Source organism: Taurulus bubalis, assembly GCF_910589615.1.
Source record: "Taurulus bubalis genome assembly, chromosome: 15".
Taxonomy (NCBI): Eukaryota; Metazoa; Chordata; class Actinopteri; order Perciformes; family Cottidae; genus Taurulus; species Taurulus bubalis.
The window spans coordinates 8,950,646-8,978,613 of NC_136603.1; the positions used below are offsets into that span (position 1 = coordinate 8,950,646).

Here is a 27,968-nt window from a genome sequence, read left to right on the forward strand (position 1 = left end):
TGTGCCTTATTGGTAATATTAGGATGTTTAAACCGTGTCTATGAGTCTTAAGCTTGTTTAAGTGTTTAATAAGAGGAAGCATATGGAAGAAAAGATGTTAAGAGGCGTTTATTTGTGTCTTGAGACCGGTGTAAGTGTAGGTAATGAAGATGGGCCATAATTCGAGGTAGGGCGCAGAATTGAGTAGGGAGGTGTGGTTACACCAAGAAATAATACTATTGTATTTGACAGACAACCATGAATCCCATCCCATCACGAAAATAATGAAATCATGGGAAGCACAAACAGTCAAGTGTCAGCTGACCAACTGACAGTTCCTCCTGCGCGTGTGTGCGTGTGTGTCACCGTTGCCATGGTGTTCACTGAGAGAGAGACAGGAGAGTTGATTTAATGAAAAAACTAACTTTCAAACTACTGTATTTGACAGACAACCATGGATCCCATCACGAAAATAATGACATCATGAGAAGCACAAGACTTCTGAGAACGTTTCCGTCTACTTAGATATTTGTAAGGATTTATAAATGAGGGCGTAAATTCAGTTTGTAAAGTGCTCACGTTTCCGTCATGAGAGAAAATTGTGGTCCGATTTAACATGGAGGTTAATGGAGCAGTTGGCCGGTCTTCATGTCGCTTTCAGGCTTGCTGAGAAAACAGTATACATTTGTTGGATTCCACGACGCATGTGTACCACCGGCACAATATTTCCAACGTTTTCATATATAAATTATGCCTCAAAAGTCAATATTGTGGAGTGAATGGCAAAATACAAATACAAAAAGGTTGTTTAGGACACAGCTCCTCGTGCTCTAGCGATGACATCACAGCTCTAACCTTCCCCACACACACCCATTGTAAACTCTGAAATGGTTCCCACATTTTCCTAAACTTGAACAATAATTACATGAAAACTGTGCTAGCTATCAAAAAATGCCCAATTGGGCAAATAAACTCCAGACTTTTGTCAACGTTTTAAACTTTAAATCATTTCTCTACGATACATTATGGCGAGTCACTGTGGGCACAAAGATGTATGTTTTTTTGCTCTCTTCAGTCCGAAACCCCAGTCAAGTGAATGGGACAATTTCTCGCCGTTTTTCGCACTTTTCGGGAAAATGGCTGGTCGAATCTCTTAGAAAAGTCATAGCTCACGATTCCCGATCGGGCCGCACGTTTTGATGTATTTTTTACGCATGTGCGGGCAACGCTGTGGGAGAAGATACGGTCCAAAGTTTGGCGGAATAAGAAGAATAATAATAATAAGCCCGAGCAATAATATAAAGTGCGCTTTGCTATAGGGGTCTATGACCCCTCTAGCTGAAGCCACACTTAATAAGTAATAATAATAATAATAATAATAAGCCCGAGCAATAATATGAAGTGCGCTTTGCTATAGGGGTCTATGACCCCTCTAGCTGAAGCCACACTTAATTACTACTTTAGAAGGAACGGAAGTTGGCTGGCATGGCCGCTGGAAATGTGCTTTTTGAGCCTTTTTCTGAGCTGTAGAGGGAAAGTAGTCCATATGACACTGTAGTTAACCAACGGAGGCAACCCACATAGTGAATGTGTTGTATGTGCTGGTAGAAGCAAGTATGACTTGGAAAGAAAAAGGCTGATGGGAGACACAAAATATCCTGATCTTATGTTCTCTCTCTATCACGTCTTCTCTTTTTTCCTCTTCCACCCACCACAAGCCTCCCTCTGACGACTCTCTTTATTTATCTCTCAACTACCCTCTTTCCTTCCCTGCGTCTCGTTCTTCTCTTCTCTCACTTTTTCTCTTTGCAGCGCTGATGGCGGAGGCCGGGTTGTGATCCAATCACAGGCTGGGTGCAGCAATCACCGTCTGCTGATTGGTTTTATAATCCTCACTCAGGATCTCAGATGGGAGCGAATCAGCTGGCCAAGAGGTGCCGCTCTGAAAGCTGTCATACTGATGCACACACACACACACACACACACACACACACACACACACACACACACACACACACACACACACACACACACACACACACACACACACACACACACACACACACACACACACACACACACACAGATCTTCCCCCTGCATCTATATCACACTTCTTGACTCCACATCATTGCTTTCATTCTCTGTACAAAAGTTCTCGATGAATGTGTGTGCTTGTGTGGTGGGATGGCGATGATTGAACAACAAAGAGGAAAAGAGCGCATTCACTCAGCTCAACTTCTGTATCTGAATTAACTGTTATATATCTTTTGTGTGTGTGTGTGTTTGTCTGTTTTTAGCTTTGCATGTACAGTAATAACATGGGCATCAATACATCTTAGAATATGATGCAAGACTGCATTCTAGCCCTGCAACGCCTCACGAGTGCACAAAAGCGCAGGCTGAAGTAAAATGTAAGTGAATGCAGTAAAGCTACACACACTGCAGCCCAAACTCCCAGATCAATAAGCTGAGCTTTAGCTCTCATATTTAAACATCCAGAGAAGAAAAGCTAATCTTCAATGCACAATATCACAGCTGAATCCCCAAATACTCAGAGGTAACAGATGAGGTTTGATTTGCCTTCTAGCATGGATAACCACATGAAAAGAGAAAATGCAATCAGGCAATACACACAGGTGCTGTTCATGAAAATACAATAACTCATACATAAACCCACACACGAGTGGCTATAGGAAAGAATGAATCCAAATATATGGGTGTGTGGTGCGTTATATCTGTATTCTTACAACAGGCCCCTTATAATCATGTATATTGTGCCTAGGGACTATGAATACAATATGCAAGGCCTTGGCCAGATTGTGTTACATCTAATATCCCATGTTCTGCATTGTGCATTTCAAACCCTTACGTTCTGCATTGTTGAGCATGTTACATCAGCTTCTAACATACTGTATGCCCTATTTACTGTGTCCTTGTCCTGCATTTGCATCAAGACTAATACAACTTCGAGCAGTTATGCTTTCTAGTTGTCTTTGAAAATTGTGGAAATATTTGTTGAAAAGATTTTGTCCAGGAGGGACAAAGAGTAATTGATGTTTTATTAGCATACAAAGTTTTTAGGGTAATGCAATGGATTGGTTGAAATGTCATTCTACAAGAGTATTTCAAACAAATAGCCCACACTAGAGTCAGAGGACTCCAAAAAAGCATCATGAAGTCGCACAGAATTCTAGCTTCTCAGCAGTTGACAGAGAAGCAGAGAAGTCAGGTATGTTTAGGTGGTATCATCATCCCACAGGTAATTAAACATCTGTAGATGGTTTAAAATGAATCCATGTATGGAGACAAATCTGCAAAATACTCGCTGTAAAATGGGAATGGATCAAAAGAAATTAAAAACTCTGCAGGGTGGTAGTAATTCAGAGGTGCCACCACTGAGCTAATTCCCCACAGTCTTCTGGGAAAGTGATTGAAAATCAAACAATGATTAAAATATAGGCACACACTGGGCTTTAAGTGGACTGCCTAATGCTCCCTGACTGATAGCAGCCACCCACCTTCATGAATGATGGAGAAGGAGAAGCAACAATGGTGTTCATGAATCACAGTCATTGCTATGATTGCCTGATCAAAATGTGGCCATTACTTTGAAATCAACAGTTAAACTGCAGTTTTGTGGTTTTATTCCATGTATTCCAGAAGTTCCACCACTAACTGTACGGTCATCCACTCTTCTCCTCTCTACCAGTGCAAGCTTGTGTTTATTTCAGCTCAAAGGAATTCATTATTACTGACACTAATCTCAAAGGAGGTAACACTTTGGTGGTGTGAAAAATCCAAATCATCCTGCATCCTGTGACCTGCACCAGCACCTCATCATCTGAGCTGTGAGTCTGTTTTCACTGTTGCAATCAACACTGTAGCTGCCACATTACACAGCTCTTACTTTAGTGTTTCTGGAGTGCCTGCTCTTCCAGTTTTAAACATGATCACGATACAATAATGGCCAATGTATCGCCATATCAAAGAGCCCATACGGTTGAGTTTATTTATACATCTCTGTTTTTTATATATGGATTCAGACTGTGATTTCTACCTGACACCATTCCTTTTGCAGTGTATTTGAAAATGTCCTTCCAGAACAACAGAGAAATAAAATGGTTTTAGTTTTTTCCTCTAATAAAACGTCTAATCTTGTCCAGTCAGATCCAGCTGCCTTTGACACAATGGGTAGGGTTCAGTTTGTTTTGATTACATTTTTTTATGTCACTGATCCAGATTAGAATTGTTGTCTAACCCCATTGGAACAATTCTATCAGCTTTCACTAAAGCGTGGGCTGGATCTTTTTAATTACAATAATTATAATAATGAAAAATGTTTGTGAACAGAGTATAATGTAATCTTTAATAAATTAAATTGAACCCCGGTACAAAATATGTACTCTTCATTCCGTAAATGACAGGAGCTATTTTAGCAGTATATGACAGCACAAAGATGTAGATCTTGTCTCCTCGTAGAGTAGCTTTAAACGTGTATCTTTATTATTCTGGGCATACTGCCACAAAACAAACATTTGCCATGACAGTTGCCTCAAAAGGTGAAACATTGGCCCCAATGTATATTCTCAATTTTGCAAACCCGAACACATACATGTGAGAAGTTAATTTAGTCTGCACCAACTTTTGAGTGCTGCACACAGACACACACATCGGGTCCCACAGCTTCACCATTAGCTCAGTGTGTGCTCACTGGGGTGAGACCAAGCCACTGGGAGCATCATTCATTCCAGGCCTGGAATGCGAGCGAGGCCAGGGTCTCCCTGAAAAAAATGCATACACACACTGTCCCCATGAGGTCAGCCTGATTAGCTGGTTTTGGGAAGACATACCCTTCACTTCCTGTCAATGACAACATGGGCTGGTAGCCGTTACGCACCACTGAATCTAAATCACTGTCTCTTTCTCTCTTTCTTTCTTCTCCTGTTTTTGTCTGTATCTCTCCACCTGACATCTTCCTCGGGTATCTCTACTCCCCAGTCTTTGCAGCCCCACCTCCCCCAAAATCTTCCTCTCGTAGGATGAAACTTTAATGATTCCCTCGGGGGAATTGGCTTGTTGCGGTGGACAATTTATAGAGACCGCAATAATAGGATGCAAGAAAGAGAAAATGTTTGTGTTGTTTGTGTTTAGGGAAGGAGGCACTTTGTTCTGCTTACTCATTCTAGCTTTGTGCAAGGGTTAGACTAATTTCTTTGACTGGCACAGTACCTCTGTTTCCTTATTAGTATTCTTTCATGCAGTCTGTACACTCTTCTTTGGGCTTCACACTTCCCATTGTCTCACTATGCCAAGTGTTACATACATGAGCACATTCTCAAATATACAGGTGCTACGTGTGGTGACGAGTAGGCTAGTTCATTTTGTTCCCTAATAGGTTGCATATATTGTTATTGGACTGAACCAGTTAGATGTGAGCATCTAATAAAGTAGACTGAAGACAAGCTTTGTTTTTTATAACCCTCCCACCTCTCTCTCCAATGCTTCATGTCTCTCTCGGGGACCGTCATCCTCACTCTGTCTTTTAATCCTTCAGTCTCCCTCTTCTCAAACTACTTTCTTTCTTTTCTGTCCGTCAACCCCCTCAACACATTCCTCTGTCCCTCGGCTATTGGTTGATGAATCCCTAAAGATGTTCCAAGACAGCTCGGTTGGACATGTTTCACTTCAGAGTTGTGCTTCCTCTGAGCGCATTTAATAAAATCCCATCAAATATGAGAACAAAACAAAACAATCCCTCGAAAGACTTGGTTGCAGGGGTGTGTTTATTATACTCACTCTATATGATGGATTGTGACACTATCTGCACCATCATTCGGCACCATCAAAGCTGACATTATTGTGATTCATAAAATGTCCTTTGACAATATAAACGTCAATGTATGAACATTTTAAGTTACACAAATAGGAAGATGCTCATCAGTAATACAAGTCAGAGCATTATTAAAGAGTGAACAGTTAAATTGTGTATGAGTGCGATGTGATAACTAATTACTGTTGCAACCTTTTTTTTAATCAGACTGCTGATAGAGAAAAGTACGGCTGAGGTGAAAACACTGATGAAGAAAATTGCTTTCTATCCCAGAGGAACTTGATCAAATTATGACAGTGACAACAGTGTGACACAGCTTCATTCTATGTGCTACTATAGTCGCTCTTCACAAGAATATTCACAGCATATTTTACAAATCATGAAGAGTGACCAGGCAGGGGTTGACTGTCTTACTCAAGGACACTTTGACAGGAAAGCCTTCTGGTAACAGGACTGTGTAGTCTGTGGGGATTTACTGCCAGCGGAGCTTGTGTGTGAGTTATGTGTGCCGTCCATCTGTGGTTCTGTTGCCCGCACGAGCACGGAGGAATTTTGCACACAAAGTGGTGAATAGTCTAATTGATGGGCATTTAATGTCCACACACACATACACAATCTAATAGATGTGGTTTCTCCGTGAGACTTGGAGACAATAGCAGATACCTGGCCATCAGCAGGCTCTAATGAGTTAATAGTGTGAGAATCAATAATGCGTAACGTGTCTAAATGGAAATAAATGCACAAAGAAAACCAGAAACCCAACTGATGTGCAGACTGGTGACTGGTGGGCAGAACTTTGCTGAGTTTCTGTCCCTTTTTTGTTCTTTGTTGTTTATGTTCATCAATAGGTTGTCCTTCACACACTCTTTTGATTTGATTTTATCTTCTACACTGTTTGGCTCTGTACTCCGGCACGTAGTAATAATAACATTTGCGTTGATTGACCAATCTTAGGCCATTTTATACAACGTCTGTCCATTTTTAAAGACAATAATCTTACATATAAAGTCAACACAACAAAAGCTGTCTGATTTACCTGTTCATCTCTTTTATCTCTAAACCTCCACATTTCTCAAATTGCTTTACTGTAATTGCATTTTAGTTTCTAAAGTCCTTCAGCATTGGCCTCCATTGCATCTGTCTGCTGACCGTACACTTTTAAATGCAACCCTCAGTGCTACTGCTGAACCTGTAATGGATGGTTATTACAGCTTTTATTCTGCAGGTTGGATACCCTAATATTGAAAGTATTTTTTTGTCAAAATGTATCTTAAACTGACTGCTCACCTCTCCCAAAATACAGAATATTTCCTATTCAATATAAATTACAGAGCCTAGAAGGTGGCAGGGAAAAAGCTTTGATCATTTGTGTTAACATATTATTAAAATGATATGTAGAAACAAACAACCTGAATAGCCATGCCAACACACTTCAATTGATCTGTCAACCAACCAACAGGGGTCCAGTAAATAAAATAGAAATATGCAACATAGGGAACAGACAAATTGGCAACCTAACTTTAGCCACTATTGTTGTAGTTCTTGCTATAAAAGTTCAATTGCTTTTACTTTAAGAATTGATGATTTTCATTTGTGTACCCAATGTAAAGCGATGTCTCTTAATGATGGATCTACAGTATTTGTCTCAAACTGAAGAGCTGCACATAGCTGTGTGCTCCAGTGTGCATGTGTTCCCCTATAGACTGTTTATAGGTGCTATATATCAGAAGGCTTTCAATGGTAATCACCAATGATGCTGCAATCCCAATCCATTTAGGTCACTATTCTACAGCCCACGCCAGTTTGATGGAGCTACAGTCATTATGTCTTTTGTGTGTGTGTGTGTGTGTGTGTGTGTGTGTGTGTGTGTGTGTGTGTGTGTGTATGGAAAAGTGTGTGTGTGTGACTTACTCAGCATTATCACTATATTACAGGTGCAGGCTTTTTCACAGAGCCCTCTTTCTGTTGTGAGTTTGTAATGCATGTGTGTGTCTGCATGTGTGTGTGAGTGTGTGTGTTTGTGTGTACAGTGCTAGTTGCACAATTGCAAACACAGCACTCCGCTCCCCTAATACATACAGTGGTCTCTCCTGACAAGTGCACTCAATCATGCTAATTTTTTACGAATGCAGCATTATTCAACTGGCGTGGACAAAACTGCGAGTTTACCTCCATAAACTTTTCTGAAAGGTTGATGAGTTACCAGCACACTTGTATTTGGCTTTTAGGTTAATTTAACTTTTGAAAAATATCTAACATGTAAGCTATTTTATCAGATTATTAGTTCTGCAACACCAGAAGTTAAATCAATTTTGTGGCGACACAATGATGCCAAGAACGGCCACTGCAACACAACATTTACAAACAATGCTACTAAAACTAGATCTTTTCAGTACAAATTATGTTTTGTGCCATGCTACATTATTACAAGGACTTTCAGAACTGATTAATTATCAACATTAAAGTGATAATTAATCAGGTCTGAGCTTTCTGCTCAGCTCAGTCGACTGTTTTCATTTCTATGATTTGCAGGATAGTTCAGTATAATATCTACTGCTTATAGAAGGGGACTTGGATATGAGATGATGTCTTACCATCATAAACAGAGTCAACTATGCACACAGTATATTATACATATGAACGGCAATGCAGGCAAAAGTAAAGGCCAAAAGAACCAAATTAATTTATAGAAATACTTGTGTGTATGACATGGCTGGCCTTTATCAAAACGGATAGTTATGATGAAGCTACAGTTTCAACTGCTGTATTTCTTGTCTGTCTTTGCCTCTTTACAACCAACTGTTATTTATTTTTAAAAAAGAAGAAAAAAAGCTTGTTCAGTGTTAAATTGACGGGTTTGTGGGCTTACCGGTTTCTATGTGGAGATTAATAATATGTCTTGAAAAGAGTGAAGAAAGTGCATGTGTCTCCTTGTTCTCCTAAAGGATTTAGGATTTAATCTATTAAAAGTCAGGAGAGCCAGAGAACAAACAGCATTATGCACACACTCAAAGAACTTACTGTGGCACACACGCAAACCCACAAGCACCCACCTTTTCCCCAAAGCACTCAAAGTGATAGGTGAGCTTGAAGGTTTGTCCGCTTTATAAAGTGTGTAAAATCAAACACATATTTACCGCTGAGACCTTCTCATCTGCTCAATAAAGATGAGAGGAGCTTCACAGCACAGAGTGACTATAAAGAGATTGAAATGATACTAGCATTTCAGTCAAGCACTTGAATGCAACAACAAATCGCAGTTTCGGAGATTCATTTTGTGAATTATGTGCAGTGCTGTATAGTAGTGTATTAAAAAAGTCCCTTGAGTTCAATGCCACTGTACTTGCTGTGCCCACATGTTGTGGGAGAAAGTAATTTAAAAACCATTTGCAATGGCAATAAAAGACATTGTAATTGAAGGTAATCTGGGCTTTGCAGATGGTCCTTGAGTACATCAATACTCGTCTGATGACAGGTTTGGGATATGGGCACGGATGGAAGATTCACTGATGATTTCCCACCAGTCAACAGAGAATATTGTATCTGCAAAAGTGTCATGTAGAATTAAGACTGCAACTGCATCTGCTTAAAAAGTAATGTTACATCTCCCATCAATAACTGAATTATATTTTAAAATACACCAACATGTAAATACAACATGTTAGCAAGATTTGTACGACAAATTAACTTTTATCCAACAGCACAAAGATGATATAGTGTCTTCTTGTCTTTCCTCACCTACACTATATTCTCCTTTTCGGAAGACTGTCGTCCTTTTTTCCGATTCTCTTTCATCTGTTTGTGTCCTACTTCAAAGGCTGCTGTCATGATTAAGGACCGGGGAGCAGAGAAAGACGCTGTAGTGGTACAGTGGATAGACCAGAGAAGAAGAGGAAAAGAGGTCGAGTCAGAGGACAGAGGTTCACTGAGGGTGAACGCCTTCAAAGCAGCGCAGATTCTTACTCAAAGCACGAGAGCTCCTTTGGTTTGCTGGCAGCTGGTAAGTGGCAGTGAGTCACATTTGGTCCCAGTTTAACTGCCATGTTCCATGTTCGTGTTGGATATATAAAGCTAAATATATGCTCCACACTATTACAGTAGTTCTTGTCCAGAACAAATCCACTTACCCCACCACTACAAAATGTCCACATAGAAAAGGAGCTGAAGATAATAAATCATAGTTATAGCATCTAAAGCAAAGCTGCTGTTGTTTATTTATAAATAGTAAATATAAATGTCGTAGTCAAAGATGAGCTGGACAATATGTTACATCCATCTGGAATCCTCAGTGATGATAAGTCAGAGAAAGAATTGTCATGTCATTACCGTGCCATGTCCTTGACATGTTTTTGGAATATTATTAGTGGGAGACATGGCATACCACATGCTTTGAATTTCCTTAGATTTGATAGTTTCTCATATACAGTTTAACGTTTGGGTTGTCTTTCACATGAACATCAATGCCTTCTGATAATACAAAGTACATCAATGAGCAACTCTTAACTTGTCATGAGAATGATACTTATGTACATGAGCACATATACATCTTGGAGGCAGGGTGTCCTGAGCTGGACACAAGAGAAGCCAACATGGAGGAAGCTATCTGTCTGGCTAATTCAGTTTTGGACAAGTCTGTTGTAGCAGTGAAGGCCGATTAAGTCCTTTGTTATCTCACCACTGGGACAGAAGGGCAAGTTTGTAAAAGGAATCGTCAAGTAAACACCACACAGATGATAATACAACCCTGACTGCTCCAAGTGTCACGGACACATCATAGATGAGAATTAAAAGAAAAAAATATGACTTCAAAGACTTATTGTGTGTGAAGGCTTAAAATTTAAAGCAGCCAAAAATCAATATTCTTTTTAACGGATCAAGGTACTTGTATGAGTGAAGGGTTGCTTGCAATGAAGAGCCCATCACATTCAGTCAACTCTGCAGTGCCCTTCAGCAGCTTTTTGTGTGTTTCTAAGATCACCCCTTTTTAAAATCTGATTCTGGTGATACAGGTTTAAGACATTATAGCAGCCACTCATATTGCATGGCAACAAAGCCGTCTCCATTTTAACTCTGCAAAACTCTTCCATTGACTAAGATTTTGTGATATGTTTGAAATTTCCATAAAAAAGAATAAGTTGAACTTGAGTTATACGTCACCAGCTATACTGTAGTGCTAAAAGTGCTTCCAAAATAAAAAAAAATGATTTAATGCACTTGTATGTGTGCACAAGCTTGAATACAGTATCTACAACAAGCTCAAATGCATTATACACACATGCAAATAAGAGGTTCAACTATCGATAAGTCACGTCCATCTCCCTTTCATCTTATCACGCTGCTCTCTGATATGTTAGGTCTAATGTACAAACACAAGATTGATCCAGTGGGAGACGATCCTCTGTGTTCCTCATGTTTAGGTAAACAAGAGAACAACACATGAAGAGCAAACACTTCATTATGCCCAGTAATAAAGCAGAAGCCTGACCTGATCTGCTTTGTATTCATCACCAGTATAACAGAGACCAGAGTGGCATGATGGCAGTGGGGAGAATGCGATGGGATTGGTCACCTGCTACTTCCATCGTGCAGCTTGTTTCGTGTTCTGTTACAATCACAGCGAAACTAAAGGGCAAATTCTTACATAACATATTTCTTATTGTTATCAAAAGTTCAGCAGCCCTGGGCCCTATTTCTCGTACCTGGCTTACTGAGTTAGCGGGCTAATTGTCAGGATAAGAGGACGTAGGTCAGGCTTTTTCGGTTTCTCGAAGCAAGCTTAGATTAATCACCATAGCAACACATCCAAAAATTTAAACCTGCTCCCGGGCAGGCTTACTGAACTTCACTGGATAACTGGACACTCCCACCGGACAAAAAAGGCAGCTCCCTTCCTCATTGATGAAGGAGCGATATTAGTGATATTAGTTTCATAGGGAGAGAGTTCTTTCAGATCGCCAGGATCCATCCTTTACATAATCATGACTTCCTGTACGCGGCGCTATAGATTTTGCCGGCAAGAAATCATTTATTTACGAGAGCTTCTCGAGCCGCGGACCACAGGCGCAGCTGATCGCCGTCTCAGACACAGACTATCAGCCGCTGCATGCCGCGCTGTTCTTAAGTTTATTTAGCTCCTAAGAAACTTATGGATGTGTTGAAAGCACTCATAATTATATGACAGTGCTAATAGTACACCTTACATATCATTATTGTAGAACATGATTAAGGTGATCGTCATGAGAATACAGAGAATCACACATAATTTATTTTCACTGCTTCAATTGATTGAATTTCTGATTATGAATAATACATACATACTGATCCGCCCATACACATATTCAAACTCATATACACATATATAGTACGTGATTCATACGTGCATACAGTACATATATCCTCATAAGTATATATTTATTCGTAAACATAATCTGATTGATTTGGGTGATGAAGCACTTCAAATTAGCCGATACATTTTCCCAGCACTGACGCATTTAACTTGTCTGATATATTTGCGACGCTTATGTCTCGCAGCGGGGGCGATGTTAAAGTTGCGTTCACGGCAACAATGTTGCAAAAACGTTGGAATATTCGCAACGCGTTTGCTGTGAATGACTACGGTATTGACTTCCTCATATGCCTTCATGATCATCTCCTGCTTCTCATTAGAGAAATAAAAAGAGGTTCCTCTGAGTTTATTTGCCATTGTACTGTTAGAACATCATGGTGTCAGTGCTCCATTATTATCCCTTCTGAAGAGGAGCGGGCGCGCGCATTTATCCAGATGACTGACGTCTGGCTAGAATTAACGAGACCGATTCAGCGCGGATCAGCCGTGAAGAAACCCACATAGCATGATGTCAATCATCTCGCTAATTTAAGATGGAGATTAGGACATTTGATTGATTTTGTTTAGCCAGGTACGAGAAATAAGGCCCTGGAAAGAGCCCTCAAGTGGCAAAATACATCAGTTATTGCAGGTTTAATGTTATTCATAATTATAGACTGCATGTTCCAGCTAGTTATGTGGCTACAGTACGTCAAGAGCGATCAGTAGCATTCATTTCACCATACAGGGAATCACATGATCCAGCCAATTACACTTGAAAAAAAAACTTCTTTTCAACATGTTACTCTTGCTAACATATGCATTGATTGATGGAACTAAGAGTGATGATGATACTGCTGCAAAGTTGAATCATCATGTGTTTGAGCTGCCCACTGTCCAGCGGGACCAGACAGGTTCATTAGTGATGCAAACAAGAGCTGATGAAATTTCCATCTCCATCATTTCCCAAGGTATCGTCACTACAGAACTAACAAGACAAACAGAGGAACACACGGGTTTGAGCTGCTGAGAAAAGGAGAGTGATATTCTAAATATTCCAATTAAACTTGCAACTGGTTGTTTTTGTTTTGAAGCAACAACATTTCCTAACACTGAACCACTTAATTGAGTTGAAGAAGTGAAATGAATGAAAATGGACTGGACTTAACTTGTTTGAATTTTGCATGAATGGTTAAATAGAGATGGGGCGGTAGGAATGAGGGTGACCCAGCACCGGACTGAGTCGGAGGTATGCAGCTGCTTGTTGACCTCAGTAATATGATAATTACTGAGGTTTCCTCTGAGGAGCAACAATCTGAGATCCCTCAGATTATCTCCATGAATTGGGATCACATTGTTTCAGGCTCTAGAAGCACAAGGCATTTTAATCACATTTTCCAAACACCCTAAAATGAGGTATTTGGGGGTAAAACTCTTCACTGTGAAAATTACACCTTTTTTTTTTGCTGCAGTGACAAACTGCAAAAGTCTTTCATGCTGCAAAGTGTTGATACACTCATTTCCCCCCAGGTAACACTTTCATGGAGTATAGCGAGTCTTTCATCTTGCACCTCACTGATCACCGTAAGCGCGGTATTGCAGACCCACTATGGAGCTCGGGGACAACAAGAAGGTGCAACACAACACACCGGAGAACTAAATGTGGTCAAACTGAAATAAAATGTTATGTAGATTTATATGAGCAGTTTATTGGTCGAACATTCAACTGGGCATTCAAATACTAATCAATAAGTGGATTGGAGAGGGAATGTTTTTGATGACAATTAATACTATCATGTAATATATCATGTGAAAGAGGGAATAATATAATTCTTACTTCACAACTTTGAGAACATTTCTGATCATTCATTTTCTATCCTACAATGTTTTTATATAAATTTATTGCAGAAATTGTACTCTATATTATGTCTAGACTATACCTGCAGGAAAAGATACACCAGACCAATTCTAGAACATTGTATTAACTGCTTTATGGTTTTTCAATTGAAAACCTGCTGTCAAAACAAAAATTGTTATACTACCATATAATTGTAAAACAATTGTGTAATGGAAATGTTAAATATTAATCATATTAAAATACAAAGTGTAACCTGAATATAATAGTAATTGTAATTCCTGTCATTAGGCTTAAGGAACACATTTTCTTCACACTTTACTGCACTTATCATAATCAAACTACATTGGAATTATAATGATAAAAAAGATGCAAACAAAGTGCAAGCTATAGGAAATAAAGATTTTGCAAGACAGACGGGGGAGATGAAAAAAACTAACTTAAAATATGACAATTCATAAAAACACATCTTTGAAAAGCATGAGGGAAGAAAGCTAAACAAAGTGAATAAAATGAGGCCTTTAAACTTCAAACTAAACACAGTAAATCAATGCAACACAGCTGTCTTAACACAGTATAAAGTATAATGACAAGTAGTGACTTAGTGCTTATTACGATGAACCCGAGCAATTCAAACATTCACATGGCCTTTATGTAAAATGGGGGCGAGAAAGATGGACGAGGGCGAGGCAGAGAGAGAAGATAAAACAAAAAGATAAAGGCACATCAGCAGGATAAACACTTTGATAAATCACTGAAGCGGCAGAAAGCTGTCGAATAAATTCCTCTCGTCCTATTGTCCCGCCCCTGTATCTCTCCCTACAGTTGGCATCAAAAGCGGGTGTATGTGTGTGTGTGTGTGTGTGTGTGTGTGTGTGTGTGTGTGTGTGTGTGTGTGTGTGTGTAAGAGAGAGCGATGATGAAGATGACCCTGGTACTGAATAGTTACACTGATGTATACAGCAGCATAAGACATGTGCACACGCACACAACATCCATGACACTGTGACGCAAAATATACCCTTGACAGATCTTCACACACACACACACACACACACACACACACACACACACACACACACACACACACACACACACACACACACATGGCACTGGGTAATTCTGACCCCCCGGGCCGAACTCTGGGCTTGGGTGCCAAGGGCGAGAATTCCTCACAGAGAGGCAGATAAATCAACCATTAATAAGCCGGCAAGCATGGAGGCTGTATTTACGAGCGCTCTCTCCACAAGGCCAGTGCCACCAGCCCAGCTGTGGTCTCACACACACACACACACACACACACACACACACACACACACACACACACACACACACACACACACACACACACACACACACTTAATCTTTATCAGACAGAAGACCCCCAAGATACACGTGCCCATATAACTGTATGTCAAAGGAGAAGGGACAAAAAAACATGTAATGTGATATATTCAGCATTTTTCATCAGTGGCTCCTTTTTCCTATTAACCCATAATGGAGGGAGGATCGCAGCTAAATCTACCCCACTGACACAGACACACACACACACACACACACACACACACACACACACACACACACACACACACACACACACACACACACACACACACACATAGTGGATTTCAGCCATCTCAGGCAGATCTACAGTGGTAGCAGCCACAGCTCAGCACAGCACAGTAGAGAACAGTATTGATTCATCCGCAGAAAGTCACCTTCCCCTTCACCCCACCCCGGCTGGCGCCTCGGGAACCCCGGTCATTTCACTCAGCCAATTTGTATGGCTGTTGTTATTATTAGTGTTTCTCCGGCACAGAGCTTTGGTCTTGAGGCACGGACACACCGCTTCATGATGCCGCGCCTAATAAACATCATTGTGATTTTCCCAGGCTAGTAATTAAGTGTGGGGCTAATTTGTCATAGTTAGTTAGAGCGTGGCGCGATGCCGGGAAAGGGCTGCCTGGGAGGGGCACTGTGGCTGAGAAGAGCAGGAGTTTATCACACACCATTCATTCATAGCCAGTGCTGCATAATTACGTTGGTGCTGGCTCGGGGCATGGCAGAGGGCCATGTCAGATCAAGGTGGGCCAGAGGTTTTCCTATATAGAACCTGACTGAGACAATTTTGTGCACATAATGCTATCAATATTTGACGCTTATGGGTGTTTGACAACCAAGAGACACTTTAATTCTTTCTAAAACCAAGATTCTCGTACCTTGGAGGGTGGGGTGTAAGAATAGAGGGTGTCGTACGCTGTACAGATGAACTTTGTCAGACGACACGGATAAAAAAAAGAAAAAAAGAAGTGATACAAAGACCTGAGCACCAAAAGTCAACCCCTTTCGGCAGTGTCTTTGCTAGGTTTTGAGATTCCCTAGAAAGAATCTTAGATTTGGGATTCTCCATTGAATCCGATCACCTTAACCAGAGGAGTTGGACCAAGACCACCTTTTGCCATTCTTTCGTTGCCATCAATAGAGTACACCAGTGTGGTAGAACTGTTAAAGCCCACATCTTACTACTTGACAATTTGTCAAACTTGAGGGCCTTTTGGAACTAACACTGAATTGACACCCTATGTAACTCTTTTACACTTCAGTGCCATAACAAGTGTTAAGTAGCCAGTGTCAATGTTATGTGTTCAAACTGCAAAGCACTGTTAAAATAATTGTGTCACACTGAATGCATTAAGTACAGTATCCACTGGTTCAGACTAAAAGACCAATTTAGAGACTTTCATTCTTGTTTTCATGCAGAAGTCTTCAATATGCATTTTAAACTTAAAGTACCCTTTGGCTCCAGTTGCTTATTCTGTCTGACATTCTCTCTTTCACCCCTTCCTACGGACTTATATATTGGTCCTGAATATATGTGTGTGAAGCCTGTGTTGGTTACATTTACTTTGCCTAAAACCTATATTAAATGTGTCGACATACCAGTGTTTAATCTATGACCTGTCTTTAAACTGAGAACACTTAGAAATCCTCTTCAGTCTGATTCAGTGTTTTCAATTGTGTTTGATGGACTGCTGCCTTTATAGATGTCAACCCATCTTGAAAACTGTGTGCCAATGTGTCAAAGCGACAAGGAGCTTGTTTACTTTTTACAGACTTTGAAGTAAAACAGCAATAAGCCTGACAAGTGGACTATGAGTCATATAACTGAGCAATTATTTATTTTTCTGGGCTATTGTGGGTCCAGAAAAAAGATGCTATATTGTGGACACATTTGTAGTGCCAGTGGTGGTGATGAAAGTTTTGTAGTGTCGGGGTTGTCAGATGCTAAAACATTTCATGCACATGCTTTAAACAATGATTGCTATTCTTTATGGAGTAACTGAACAAAATGACTAAAGAATAACATTTACATTGCCACAAAGTTTATACCTGCTAGTTAAAACAGTCAGAAATAAAGAATTTGGCATGTTAGATACAAAAAAGACATACAACTGCAGAGAGGAATGTCAGTGTCAATATTCTGTAATGCTCAAGGCCATCACTTTTCCCAGATGTTTTTTGATATTAGCAAATTAAATATTCATAAAAAATAAAGAATAAAGGGGACAAGGCTTAAGCTCATAAAAGCATATTCTCCAGACGGTCTCCAGTTTGGCATTGGCTTCCTATTCCTCTGAGAACTCCTTCAAATGTAGGTTTGATTATATTTCAAGCTTGTTTCCTTTTTAAAATTTTGACAGTCGGTGTGGTAACCAATAAAGACCCACAGAAGAAAAGGAGATCATACTTTTACTGTTTAAGCTCCAACACTTTCGAACAATCCTCAGTCTCAGGTCAGTGCCACATTTTAATTTTACTGCATTGGGTTTAGGGTGTCTCTATTTAGTCAATTTCTAAATTCTATATTTTTAACCATTCCTTAGAATGGATTTAAATTAAATATTTCTCATTAAATCTGAGTATAAGACTATATATAGTGTTCTACAATATATACAAACTCTCCAGTATCTTGATTTACTTCTGGCACTACAACACTGTGTGGATAAGGTTTTTGTAATGGAAAGTATCCCAGAGCATTCAGCACCAACATGTTCAGGTTTGCCGTAGCAACGCGATTTCTTTTAATCTTTCATCGCTACACCCCATTCTGCACACCATTAACTCCAAACTCTCTGTGTGCATGGTGTAGCTTGCATGCCAGGTAAGCACATTCTCAAATCAATTTAGATTTTGATGAAGTCTCAGATTATGCATGGTGTTGGCATATCCATGTGGTCTGCACCGTTTACTGGAGGAAGCAGATGACGGCTGAGGATGATAAAGATACTGATGGATGAAACCGAGGAAATCAGTGCTATATGAGACCCTGTCATTACACCAGTACAGGTCTGATTGCATGCTCTGTTCTGTTTGGCTATGATAATAACACTAACATGACATCACCGTTAACCCTGAAGCCATGCACTGGTTAGCGTTTACATGCAGACATGCACACTTTCATGTCGACTCTGATTTTGTGGATAGCAGCATAACATCTTTGCACAATTTCTACATCTGCCTTCAGGTGAGTGAAACAAATGAAAATGATCTGGACACTTGCAGTCAATGCCAAGTCAATGAGCAGCACTTTCCCCCCGCTGGCTCCTCCCACGTTATTCCATATCATCATGCAGATCCCAGATTGTTAGTTTTACCCACCAGCGTTTCAACTACAAAAGACTGTCTGATTAGAGTCTCTCAAGTTGCTGCAAGAACATGAGAGAATATTCTGAACTGAGAACCCGATCTGTCCCTGATTGCTTTCAGTGACAGACACAATTATCCAGCTGCTTCCTGTGATTAAAGGAACTCTCCTGTTTCTAGGCCTGTGTCTATTTCCACCTCTTCCTTCTCCTCCTCTTCCTCCTTTGCCTCTTTCTGCAAACATCCACCTGTCCACCCCCTTTCACCACTCATTTACAGGATTATGAAATACAGCTTACTTCTGAGATCATCCCTTTTCATATGTTGTATATACACATAGCCACTATTTAAGATATATTAGACAGCATTTGCACATAAACACATATTAGACATGAATGATATTGACATTGGCTTTTCAAGAAATGTTTAGATTTTGAAAGTGTGAAACTTACAGAACTTGACTTTTATCTATTCAACCAAACCATGACATGTTTGTCTCATTTCTTTTAGTTTGAGTCTATATATTTTGTATTCTCACTAAAGCAAAAAAAGTCAACTCGACCCTTATCCCCATACCAACTCCATGTTAGAAGCAGACAATTCTATGCTGTCTGTAAAGTTGTAAGATGATGGAAAATGCTGATGATGGAAAAAACTTCTCAATTCAACCGAGTTTAAGCAACTCGTAAGGAAGTGAGATCAATGGATACCTCTGAAGATATATTGACAAGAGTTGGTAGTTGGGCTTTCATGCCTAATCAATACAGGTTGAATGGTTGTGTGGCTGGCAGTCACATGATCAATGCTGAATCACAAATTAGAAAGCTGTCCCAAAAGTGCCTCACAAAGCTTTGAGTACGTGAGAGTGGATACTTATCTTTTCAATGGTTTGCATCGCTGGTTATTAATCACAGAAAACATGATTTGAGCCAAAACAATCTTGAGTTGTGAAACTTTCTCAAAATCAGAGAAAAATAAGGTGCATTCTGTTTATGACAATAAGCTAAACAATTAAATACAATGCCAGTGGGTAGGATTTGGGGGATCTATTGGCAGAAATGAAATTTAATATTCATAGCTATGTTTTCATTAGTGTATCATCCATTGAAACTAATAATTGTTGTGTTTTTGTTAGCTTAGAATGAACCTTTCATATCTATGTTCATATTCATGTCTTCTTCCACGCATTCCGCTATATTGCACTACCATGTTTCTGCCCTGCTCTTTTTTACGTTACCCGAAGGCCACCGTAGTTCTCCGACATGCTTAGAAAGGGAAATCTGCAAACTAATGCTAGATGCCACTAAATCCTACACACTAGTCTTTTAACTGAGATCCATGGCCAGAAAAGTAGAGACCTCTTCAAGACAACAATCACCTCTTTACTCTTTAATGGATTTGTGCTGAAACACAAACTGCAAGACCCCGTTGTAACCACGATGACAACAGGAGCATGGTCTCAGTAGTATGCCAAACCACAGCTAGAGTCTACCTGATGGATTTATGATTCTGTAAAAACATAGGCAAATAACTTTCCAAGTTTGAGTTTTCATACAAGTGCAGATATGTCTGCATCTCTTACTCCGCACTCTCTGTATCCTCTACCCACATTTCTTGTTTACCCTTTTTTTCATTCTGCCAACCCTTCTTTGCTCTTTCGATCATCTCCTCACTCAAACATCCTCTCATTCTCTGCATCTCTTTTTCTACCTTTCAGCCTTTTATTTAATTTCACCTGTCTCTGTCCAGCTCTTCTTCTGCTGTCATCACATCTCTCTTCCTCTTGATTGACCTCTCAGGCTTTCTCCCTCATTTCACTTTTCCTTTGTTCACTTAGCCTTCCCTCCCTGACCCAGTCACCTACTTTGGGACAGCACCCTGGGTTCCCTTAAGCAAGGCAGCATTTACACTTCTTGTCTGATGTAAGAAGATACTGAGTCTATTTTAGAGCTATGTGCAAGTAAAACGTCTTTTCACCCGGAGTTCCAAGATGCAGTTTACAGGAGGTTACGTTTATGGCTACAGATGATGACCGTCAGACTTTCTACTAGCTGGTAAGAAAAAAGTTGGCAGATGGATTATGGCAGATGTGAAACTCCCAGAGGAGTTAACTTATAAGTCTGTCTGATCGCGGCAGTGCCACGTTCCTGGTGCCGACTTCGAGAACTGCAAATGCGCACATGATTTCCCCAGACTCTTTTTCTCTTTCTCCAAATATGAGGAGATTTACTCCAGGCCAAGACACTCCCCTGCTGTTAATCCGTATGCTTTATAATTCTCCACACAGAGTCTCAGTGCATGTGTTTGTTATAAATAATGCTGCTTGTGCATACATCAGATGTGCTTCACTGTATGAATCACAAAATATTGAAAAGGTTATGCCCGACATGAAACTATCACAGGCCTTAACTTCTATATGCCACTCATGAATATGGACAGTACGAAGCAGCCCATCATAGGCACGACAAATCATATACTAACCCCACTGACACAAAGCATTTACCAAAAGGACCGTCTGCATTTTAATGACAACGTCTAATTTATCTTGGGCCACTGTGCATTATTACCGGAGACTCTTGATTCCTCACAACACCGAGAAATACGCAGGGCTGTCTCATTTCTGCTGATGGCAACACTATGCTAATAGTGTTCGAATTTTCTGTACACCTTTCCAAACAATCACAGAGAGGTTTAGGTGGATGTATCTCAGGAAGTACGTGTGCATAAGTATTTGTTTGTATGCATATCACTGCAGTTGCAGAAGAAAAAAAACACATCACGGCAGCATCCAAGTTTTCCTTTTTTTAATACAATTTGCATGGTTCTGAATAACTCAATCTGAGTTGAGTAATGTTGACCTTATGCACACTTCAAACATACTCATAAACCACTGTAGGTTTTATCTTTCCGCTGCTGTGATTCTTTATCAAAACAATGTGCCTGGCTGACGGACCGGATCCCTCTTCCAGTATCATGTTGATGCTGCTGTTCATCAGTGTTTGCATGACTGTTACATACTCCAGAAGAAAATGATGTTCAGGTTCGACAAATGTAACACTGGGTTTCACCGTGCTGTGTGTCATCCCCACTTCAATAGTACTACGACTGCAGGACAATCTGTTTCACAGTGTAAGCACTTCAGGTCTGGAACGGTGGTCTGTATTTGTCTTGTGATGACAGGAAGAGTATATATCACTGCACCGTAGCTAGTTTCTACTACAGGTGTTGTGTGTGTGTGGATAGATCACATGGATTTGTCCAGTTATGGGTCATTTTCAAGAAGCTCCTTAGATACATTACATTTCACTCTAAGAAAACAGTAGTTTCTGTTTAAAGGACTGATGCAGTTTGTAAAATGCGCAGGTCTAACCATGCATAATTATATGTTAAACTCTATGGAAAGAAAGTTGCAATATTATAATTTGAAAACTGACAGTTGTAATTGCCACTGTGTGGGCTGCTTGTGGGCATGAATCATCGTCCTCCAAGAGACAGCAAGTCTTATATACTTTTTAAATATCCACCTCAGTAGCAAATCCTTTGAAATTAGCTCCACGTTGAGGTGTGAAAACACAAAGTTCGACTGTACGGTGTGTGAAATATAGCTTGAGGTTGGTTGGAGTTCCCAGAATACTTGACACACTTGTGTAAGTTGTATCATGAGATAAGCGGAATACAATTTGAATAGAGATGATCAGATAATTTAAACCAACACAAAAACATCAAAAAGTATAGTCATGGACAAGTCATGTACAATCATTTTACTTTAAGACTGACCATTGACTCTCGGACCAAACGCTCATTTCTGTAAAGGTGATAGTGGTAAAATACATCTTCAGTCTACTTATCAGTGGCTCATGGCCAGGAATCTGCCTCTTCCCTCGAGCATTTTAAACAGCTGCAGCTGGGTATATTAGCGCTGAAATGGGTCTTGTGTACAGCTTGGGGACCTGCCAAGACCATGTGCTAAACTGGGTATCCTAATGACATAAAAAGGCTGCATGTAACATTGAGTTACCTGTTAAGGCCAGAGCTGTCCCCTGTGACACAGAATAATGCATTTAATGTATTTTGGCTGTATGAGAAAATGTATTGCTCGCAGACTCCCACAGCAACAAAAGGATGGAGGGAAGGAGAAAATGAAGGGAGGAAAGAAGCAAGAAGCAAGAAAAAACAAAACAAATGTGTTTGGAAACAGGAAAACAGGAGTGAGAAAAGAAGGAGGACAAACAACCAATAGAAAAAAGGCTAGAGAGAATAGCCAAGGGAGGAGGGAGAAAACAGAAAACACAATGTTTGCAAATCACGAATTAAAAGCATAAGTGTTCCCATACAGACCACAGTCCCAGAAGAAATATGAGGCTTTTCAGCATAAACACTTTATTTTGAGCAATCGGGCAGGTAGAGACAACCTCTCCTTGGCCTCCTGTCATCATTTACAGCAGCAGTTAAGGATGCAAAACTAGAAATACTAGAGGAGCATGCACTATAATGTCAACCATGACTTCATTTACCCTCTGCATCAACGCCTACGTAAAGAAAAGATTGTGTTGTTAGCAGTTGATACAAAATGAAGTCTTGAAAAAGCACAGCTCCACAATCATCACATTTTTTTAAAGGTTCCTTATAAAGAACTCATTGCATATCTATTGGCTCCAAGCGGTTCACAACATGCCGATGGCTGAGACAGCGGCTTGCAGCTAACGGTGCTAGCAGTACAAACAACGGCAACAGTGCTGACAGAGCTAAAACTGACTTCCTTTATGCTCAGAAAGACATTACTCCACAATATGTTTACACAGCAAATAGTTGTTTGCTGCTATATTCATGCTGTGAATATCAAATTTAGCACTCTATATCATCCAAAATATACAGTGCTCACTGGAATATGGTGGTCTGGCTATACATTTTAGACAATAGAGAACTTGGTTCACCTTGATTTGCGGAATCCTGTGAAACCATTCAGGAGTTTGTATTGTCTCATATAAACATTGCATTGTAAGGAAGTGAGATCAATCATTGTACTATGTATCCAAGAGGAAACCATTTCCTTCAGGGCTCATAAGTCATGACATTTCTGAATTTCTCACCCAAAACTAAAGCGCCATAAAGCAGAATCTACCTTTTAAAAGATCACAGTGTTGCATTTAATGGGACCCGTCATACAATTAACTCTCAACATCAAGTCCAATTAAAATATATTACTCACCACCCTGATCAGTGCTGACGGTGATGAAGGCTACCTGCCGGGGGAAGGAGCTCAGGTCTGAAACACCATTGAGGGACTCGATCTCAAAGGTGTAGTTAGCGTGCGCTGAGAAGTCCATGACAGTGACAGTGGCGTTGGTCAGGCCTGAAGGTCGCGGTAGGAAACGCAGCTCCTCGTCACAGAAATGGCACTGGTCGGGATCGGGGCCACAGCGTTTGCACTGGACGTTGTAAGTGAGATCCCGGCGGCCCCCGTTGTCGCCGGGAGGCGACCACTCCAGCAGCAGGCAGGTGTCGTTCAGGTTAAACATCAGGTTGCGCGGTGGAGATGGAGGGCCTGCAGCCGTAGTAATAAAAGTTAATGAATAGATAAATCAGTTATACGGTATTTTTAAAGTGTTTAAGCTGATGTTAAAAAAATAAGATACACAATTAGCTGTGTGAGGTTTAAACAGTGGATCATTTTATGGCTTATCAGCCCTAGCGGCAATGACATCTTCCTACAGAACTATTAAAAAGCCTAGCACATTTTTTTTTGTACTCCAATGAGGCTTAGAAAGTTGTATCAGGATGCTCTTTTCTTTCACCCTCTGCTTTTATTCCTCTAAATTCAAGACCTTCCAATGCACAATCCACCACTTTCCCATAACCACCACTACTTACAGTAAATCTATAACTGAAAGTTTCCATCTGCCACCAGCTGACTTTACTTTTCTTTATCAGCATCCAGACTGCAGGGCATCCTGTCCTATCTCCTGTCTTCTTAAGGGCCCACGCTTAATGCATATGCTTCAAATCTGTTGATTCTAAGCACTAAAGTATTTTTCTGTTGCCAACCTCAAACATTTGTCATACATTTGCAGGTGATCTCTCCTTATTGATCAGTGTGTGGGATTTCAACACAGCAGTCCCTTAGAGTAACCACGCTGCTAATATTATGCATACTGAAGAAAAGCAAAGGACCCAACATTGACCCCTGAGATACCTCACATCTAATACATGTATGAATCTACATCTAAATACATTGCAGTATACAATTATTAAATATAACACAGTACTGCTGTTCCACATAACTCTTTGTATAAACTCTTATTATTTCACCTCACATTTCCCTTGTTGAGGTATTGTTGTGCTCTCTATGTGTGTGTTTGTGTGTCAGGGTCAGTATTGTGCCATAGCACGCAGCCAGCTGTCAACAGGGTGGAGTTAAAAAGCCTGAGGGATTTGAAAAGTCCCGTCCTGCCAAGCTCACTGTCTGCCTAGACAATGGGATGCTTCCCTCTCCTTCTCCATCCCTCCATCCCTCCATCTCCCTCACCACCTTTGCTAAAAATCTCAGTAGACAGAAAAGCTCCTCTGACCCCTCCTCCACTTCTGTCAGCGAATGTCCATTCTCTCTCTCTCTTTATCCGTTCCTGCGTCTATCGGCCATTATCTCACCTCTTCTATTCTCTCCATCGAGGAGAATCCACCCACCTCCCCTCTTGCAACGCAACCCCACTGCCATCAATCAGCTCCTATTCTCCTCTAGGGGGAGATTGGTATCAGCACCCTCCTTCCTTTCACTCTTCACTGTCTACTCCATCCAGCCTTTACACTTTCTCTCCACCTTTATCTCTCCTCCTGTGACATCCTTTCTTTCTTGCTCTCTGCCTTTGTCTTCCTCTCAGGCCCTCAGTCTTTAATCTCCGTTTCTTTTTCTTTCTTTTTTCTTACTTAGACATCAAGCAGATAGTTTATGCTCTGGCCAACAAGCTGCTGATTAAAAGACATTATGAGTAAACCCAGAACTCACAGCTTGTTAGAGCTGAGTAGAGTAGATGAGGTAGTCTACACCTCTAAGCTTGCTGGGTTGTAACACTCCCCATAAGCATTTATACGCAGGGTTTGGGAGCAGATGTTGGAGATTCAGGATGTGCTTTTGTCTGGAAGATTTAGTTGAACAACAAACAACATCAACGGTTGACGAGCACTATCAACAGAGGTAATTTATACACTGTATATTTAATTAAATAAACCATTTTCAAAGTAGACGTGTGGCATTGTGCTGGTGTTATATTTATATATTCATTGTTGATATGTGAACTCCACATGTCAGGGGTAAAACAAAGCAAAACTTGGAATACCACATTATTCTTTACTGAAACAGGTTCATGCTGTTTTTGTGATTGGCATATCTGATTGATCAGTATATACAATATATATATATATATATATATATATATATATATATATATATATATATATATATATATATATATATATATATATATATATATATATATATATAGACAGTACTGCGGGATTTAGTAGCTATATAATAGCTATGCAACAGTGTTGTTGCACTGGAAAGCCTGCACGTATAAATGCATGATATTTGGAAAACAGTGCATCTTGCAGGGAGACTGTAAACTCACAGCTCCTCCACAACGACTTGGCTTTGTCTCTCCGTAAGAGACAAACACAGTTCCATCCTGTGGAGCTCTCAGACGTGGCCCCCGTCTATCTCAGTGACAGCTAAATAGCTTTTTAATTAAAGGAGAATTAGTCCGGTTAAACTGTAATTTAATGCAAATATGAAGTCATAATGACAGTCGGTAAATCATCAATGAAGACGAGGCAGCTGAACAAAAGCCATGTAATTCATCCAGAGACTCTCTAATGCACAGTTTCACACCAGATAAGTCCTGCAGATGAGACACAGCTAATTCTGAGAGACAATAAGCAATACCTTACCCAGACTGCCAGGCACACACAAGTGCAGAGATCGTTTCACATGTATTCATAATTTAGATGACTAAAAGCCTCGAACATCTATGTGGTTATGTGTCTAATGAGTAATGCGTATACTCACGTGTACAAGCCATTGTTGGAGGATCTCTCTCAGCCCTAAAGAAGCCTGTCTCACAGCGGCAGACAGCAGCCCCTTCTCCGTAGCTGATGCTGTGCGGAGGGCACTTTGAACACTTGGTGTTTCCAGCATACGCCTTGTAGAAGCCTGGGTTGCATGCTGGTGGTGACAGGATGAAAATATGACATACATATGAAAGCAAAGCCAGACCGTGTTATGGGCACACAGGTTAGAATGTCACATGAGAAAAAATTGATTGCTGACAATAAAACCAGCAATTACCTAATGTTTCTAAAATATTATATTATATTTGTTTAAAGCAGCCATACATTATAACGAGGCATTGAAGTGGCCATGTGTCTGTCAATATTGAATCAGGAATTCAGCATTATTAGTAATGCATGTCTGGTATCAGACTTTTAACGGATTGATAAAAACAGGTTTTCTTTTCAAAAATGGAAATCTAAAATCTCTTTAAAATGTCTTTATTTTACAGAACAAGGTTCGCTAAAATAAAGAGATTTTACTATTATTTTATAAAAGTATGAAAACAAAGGAAGCTCAACGGATACACAACACAGATATTTATTACGTTTTTTTCTTCAATAGAATGAACTGTTCTCAACTGGAATCGAAAACACTTGCAATTCAGGATTCTACACAGACGTTTCTTCCCCCTTCTTAAATGTAAAAATAATGTTTACAGCAATGTCATGTTAACGCCAAAGCTTTTCCTACGATTACAAGAGAAAACATGTATATTCAAAGTATCATTACATTACATTTCATTTAGCCGACGCTTTTATCCAAAGCGACTTACAATAAGTGCATTCAACCATGAGTACAAACTCAGAACAACAAGAATCAAGAAAGTACATCATGAATACTCTCTCTACATACTCTCTGCTCTGAGCAGGCAAATAATACCAGTCATGTGTTAAAGCTGAGTAAATAAGACCTTGTTAAAATACTTTAAGAAAACATGAATCATATCGGCATTAACTCAATCTTTTCAGCTTAGTCTAGATATCTGCACAACTTTGAACAATTTCCTTTTTGAGAACATATGAATATGTAATTTCCGATACTCTTTCCCCACAAAGAGAAGGGTTTTAAACTCCTCGATTTGAAAATGTTGCCAAAAGTGTAACTGCTAAAAGGGTCCCTGTATAAACACGTGCAATGAAGAGGCCCTCTGTTGGTTACACATTCACACAACCACATGTAGAACTATCAAACCCAGATCTTTTGTATTAAAATTCACAAAATGAATAG

The 27,968-nt window shown here is 40.0% G+C and overlaps 1 protein-coding gene across 1 annotated transcript in view; it reads right to left on the reverse strand.

Annotated features, from left to right (window-relative positions):
* Positions 1-27,968, reverse strand: part of epha6 (eph receptor A6) — a gene marked incomplete at both ends in the record, with an annotated part of 144,097 nt that overhangs the window by 44,587 nt on the left and 71,542 nt on the right. The window contains 2 exons of the mRNA XM_079231029.1: positions 23,844-24,179; positions 26,697-26,852. Coding sequence (XP_079087155.1) covers positions 23,844-24,179; positions 26,697-26,852 — 492 coding nt within the window. The remainder of the gene's footprint in view (positions 1-23,843; positions 24,180-26,696; positions 26,853-27,968) is intronic.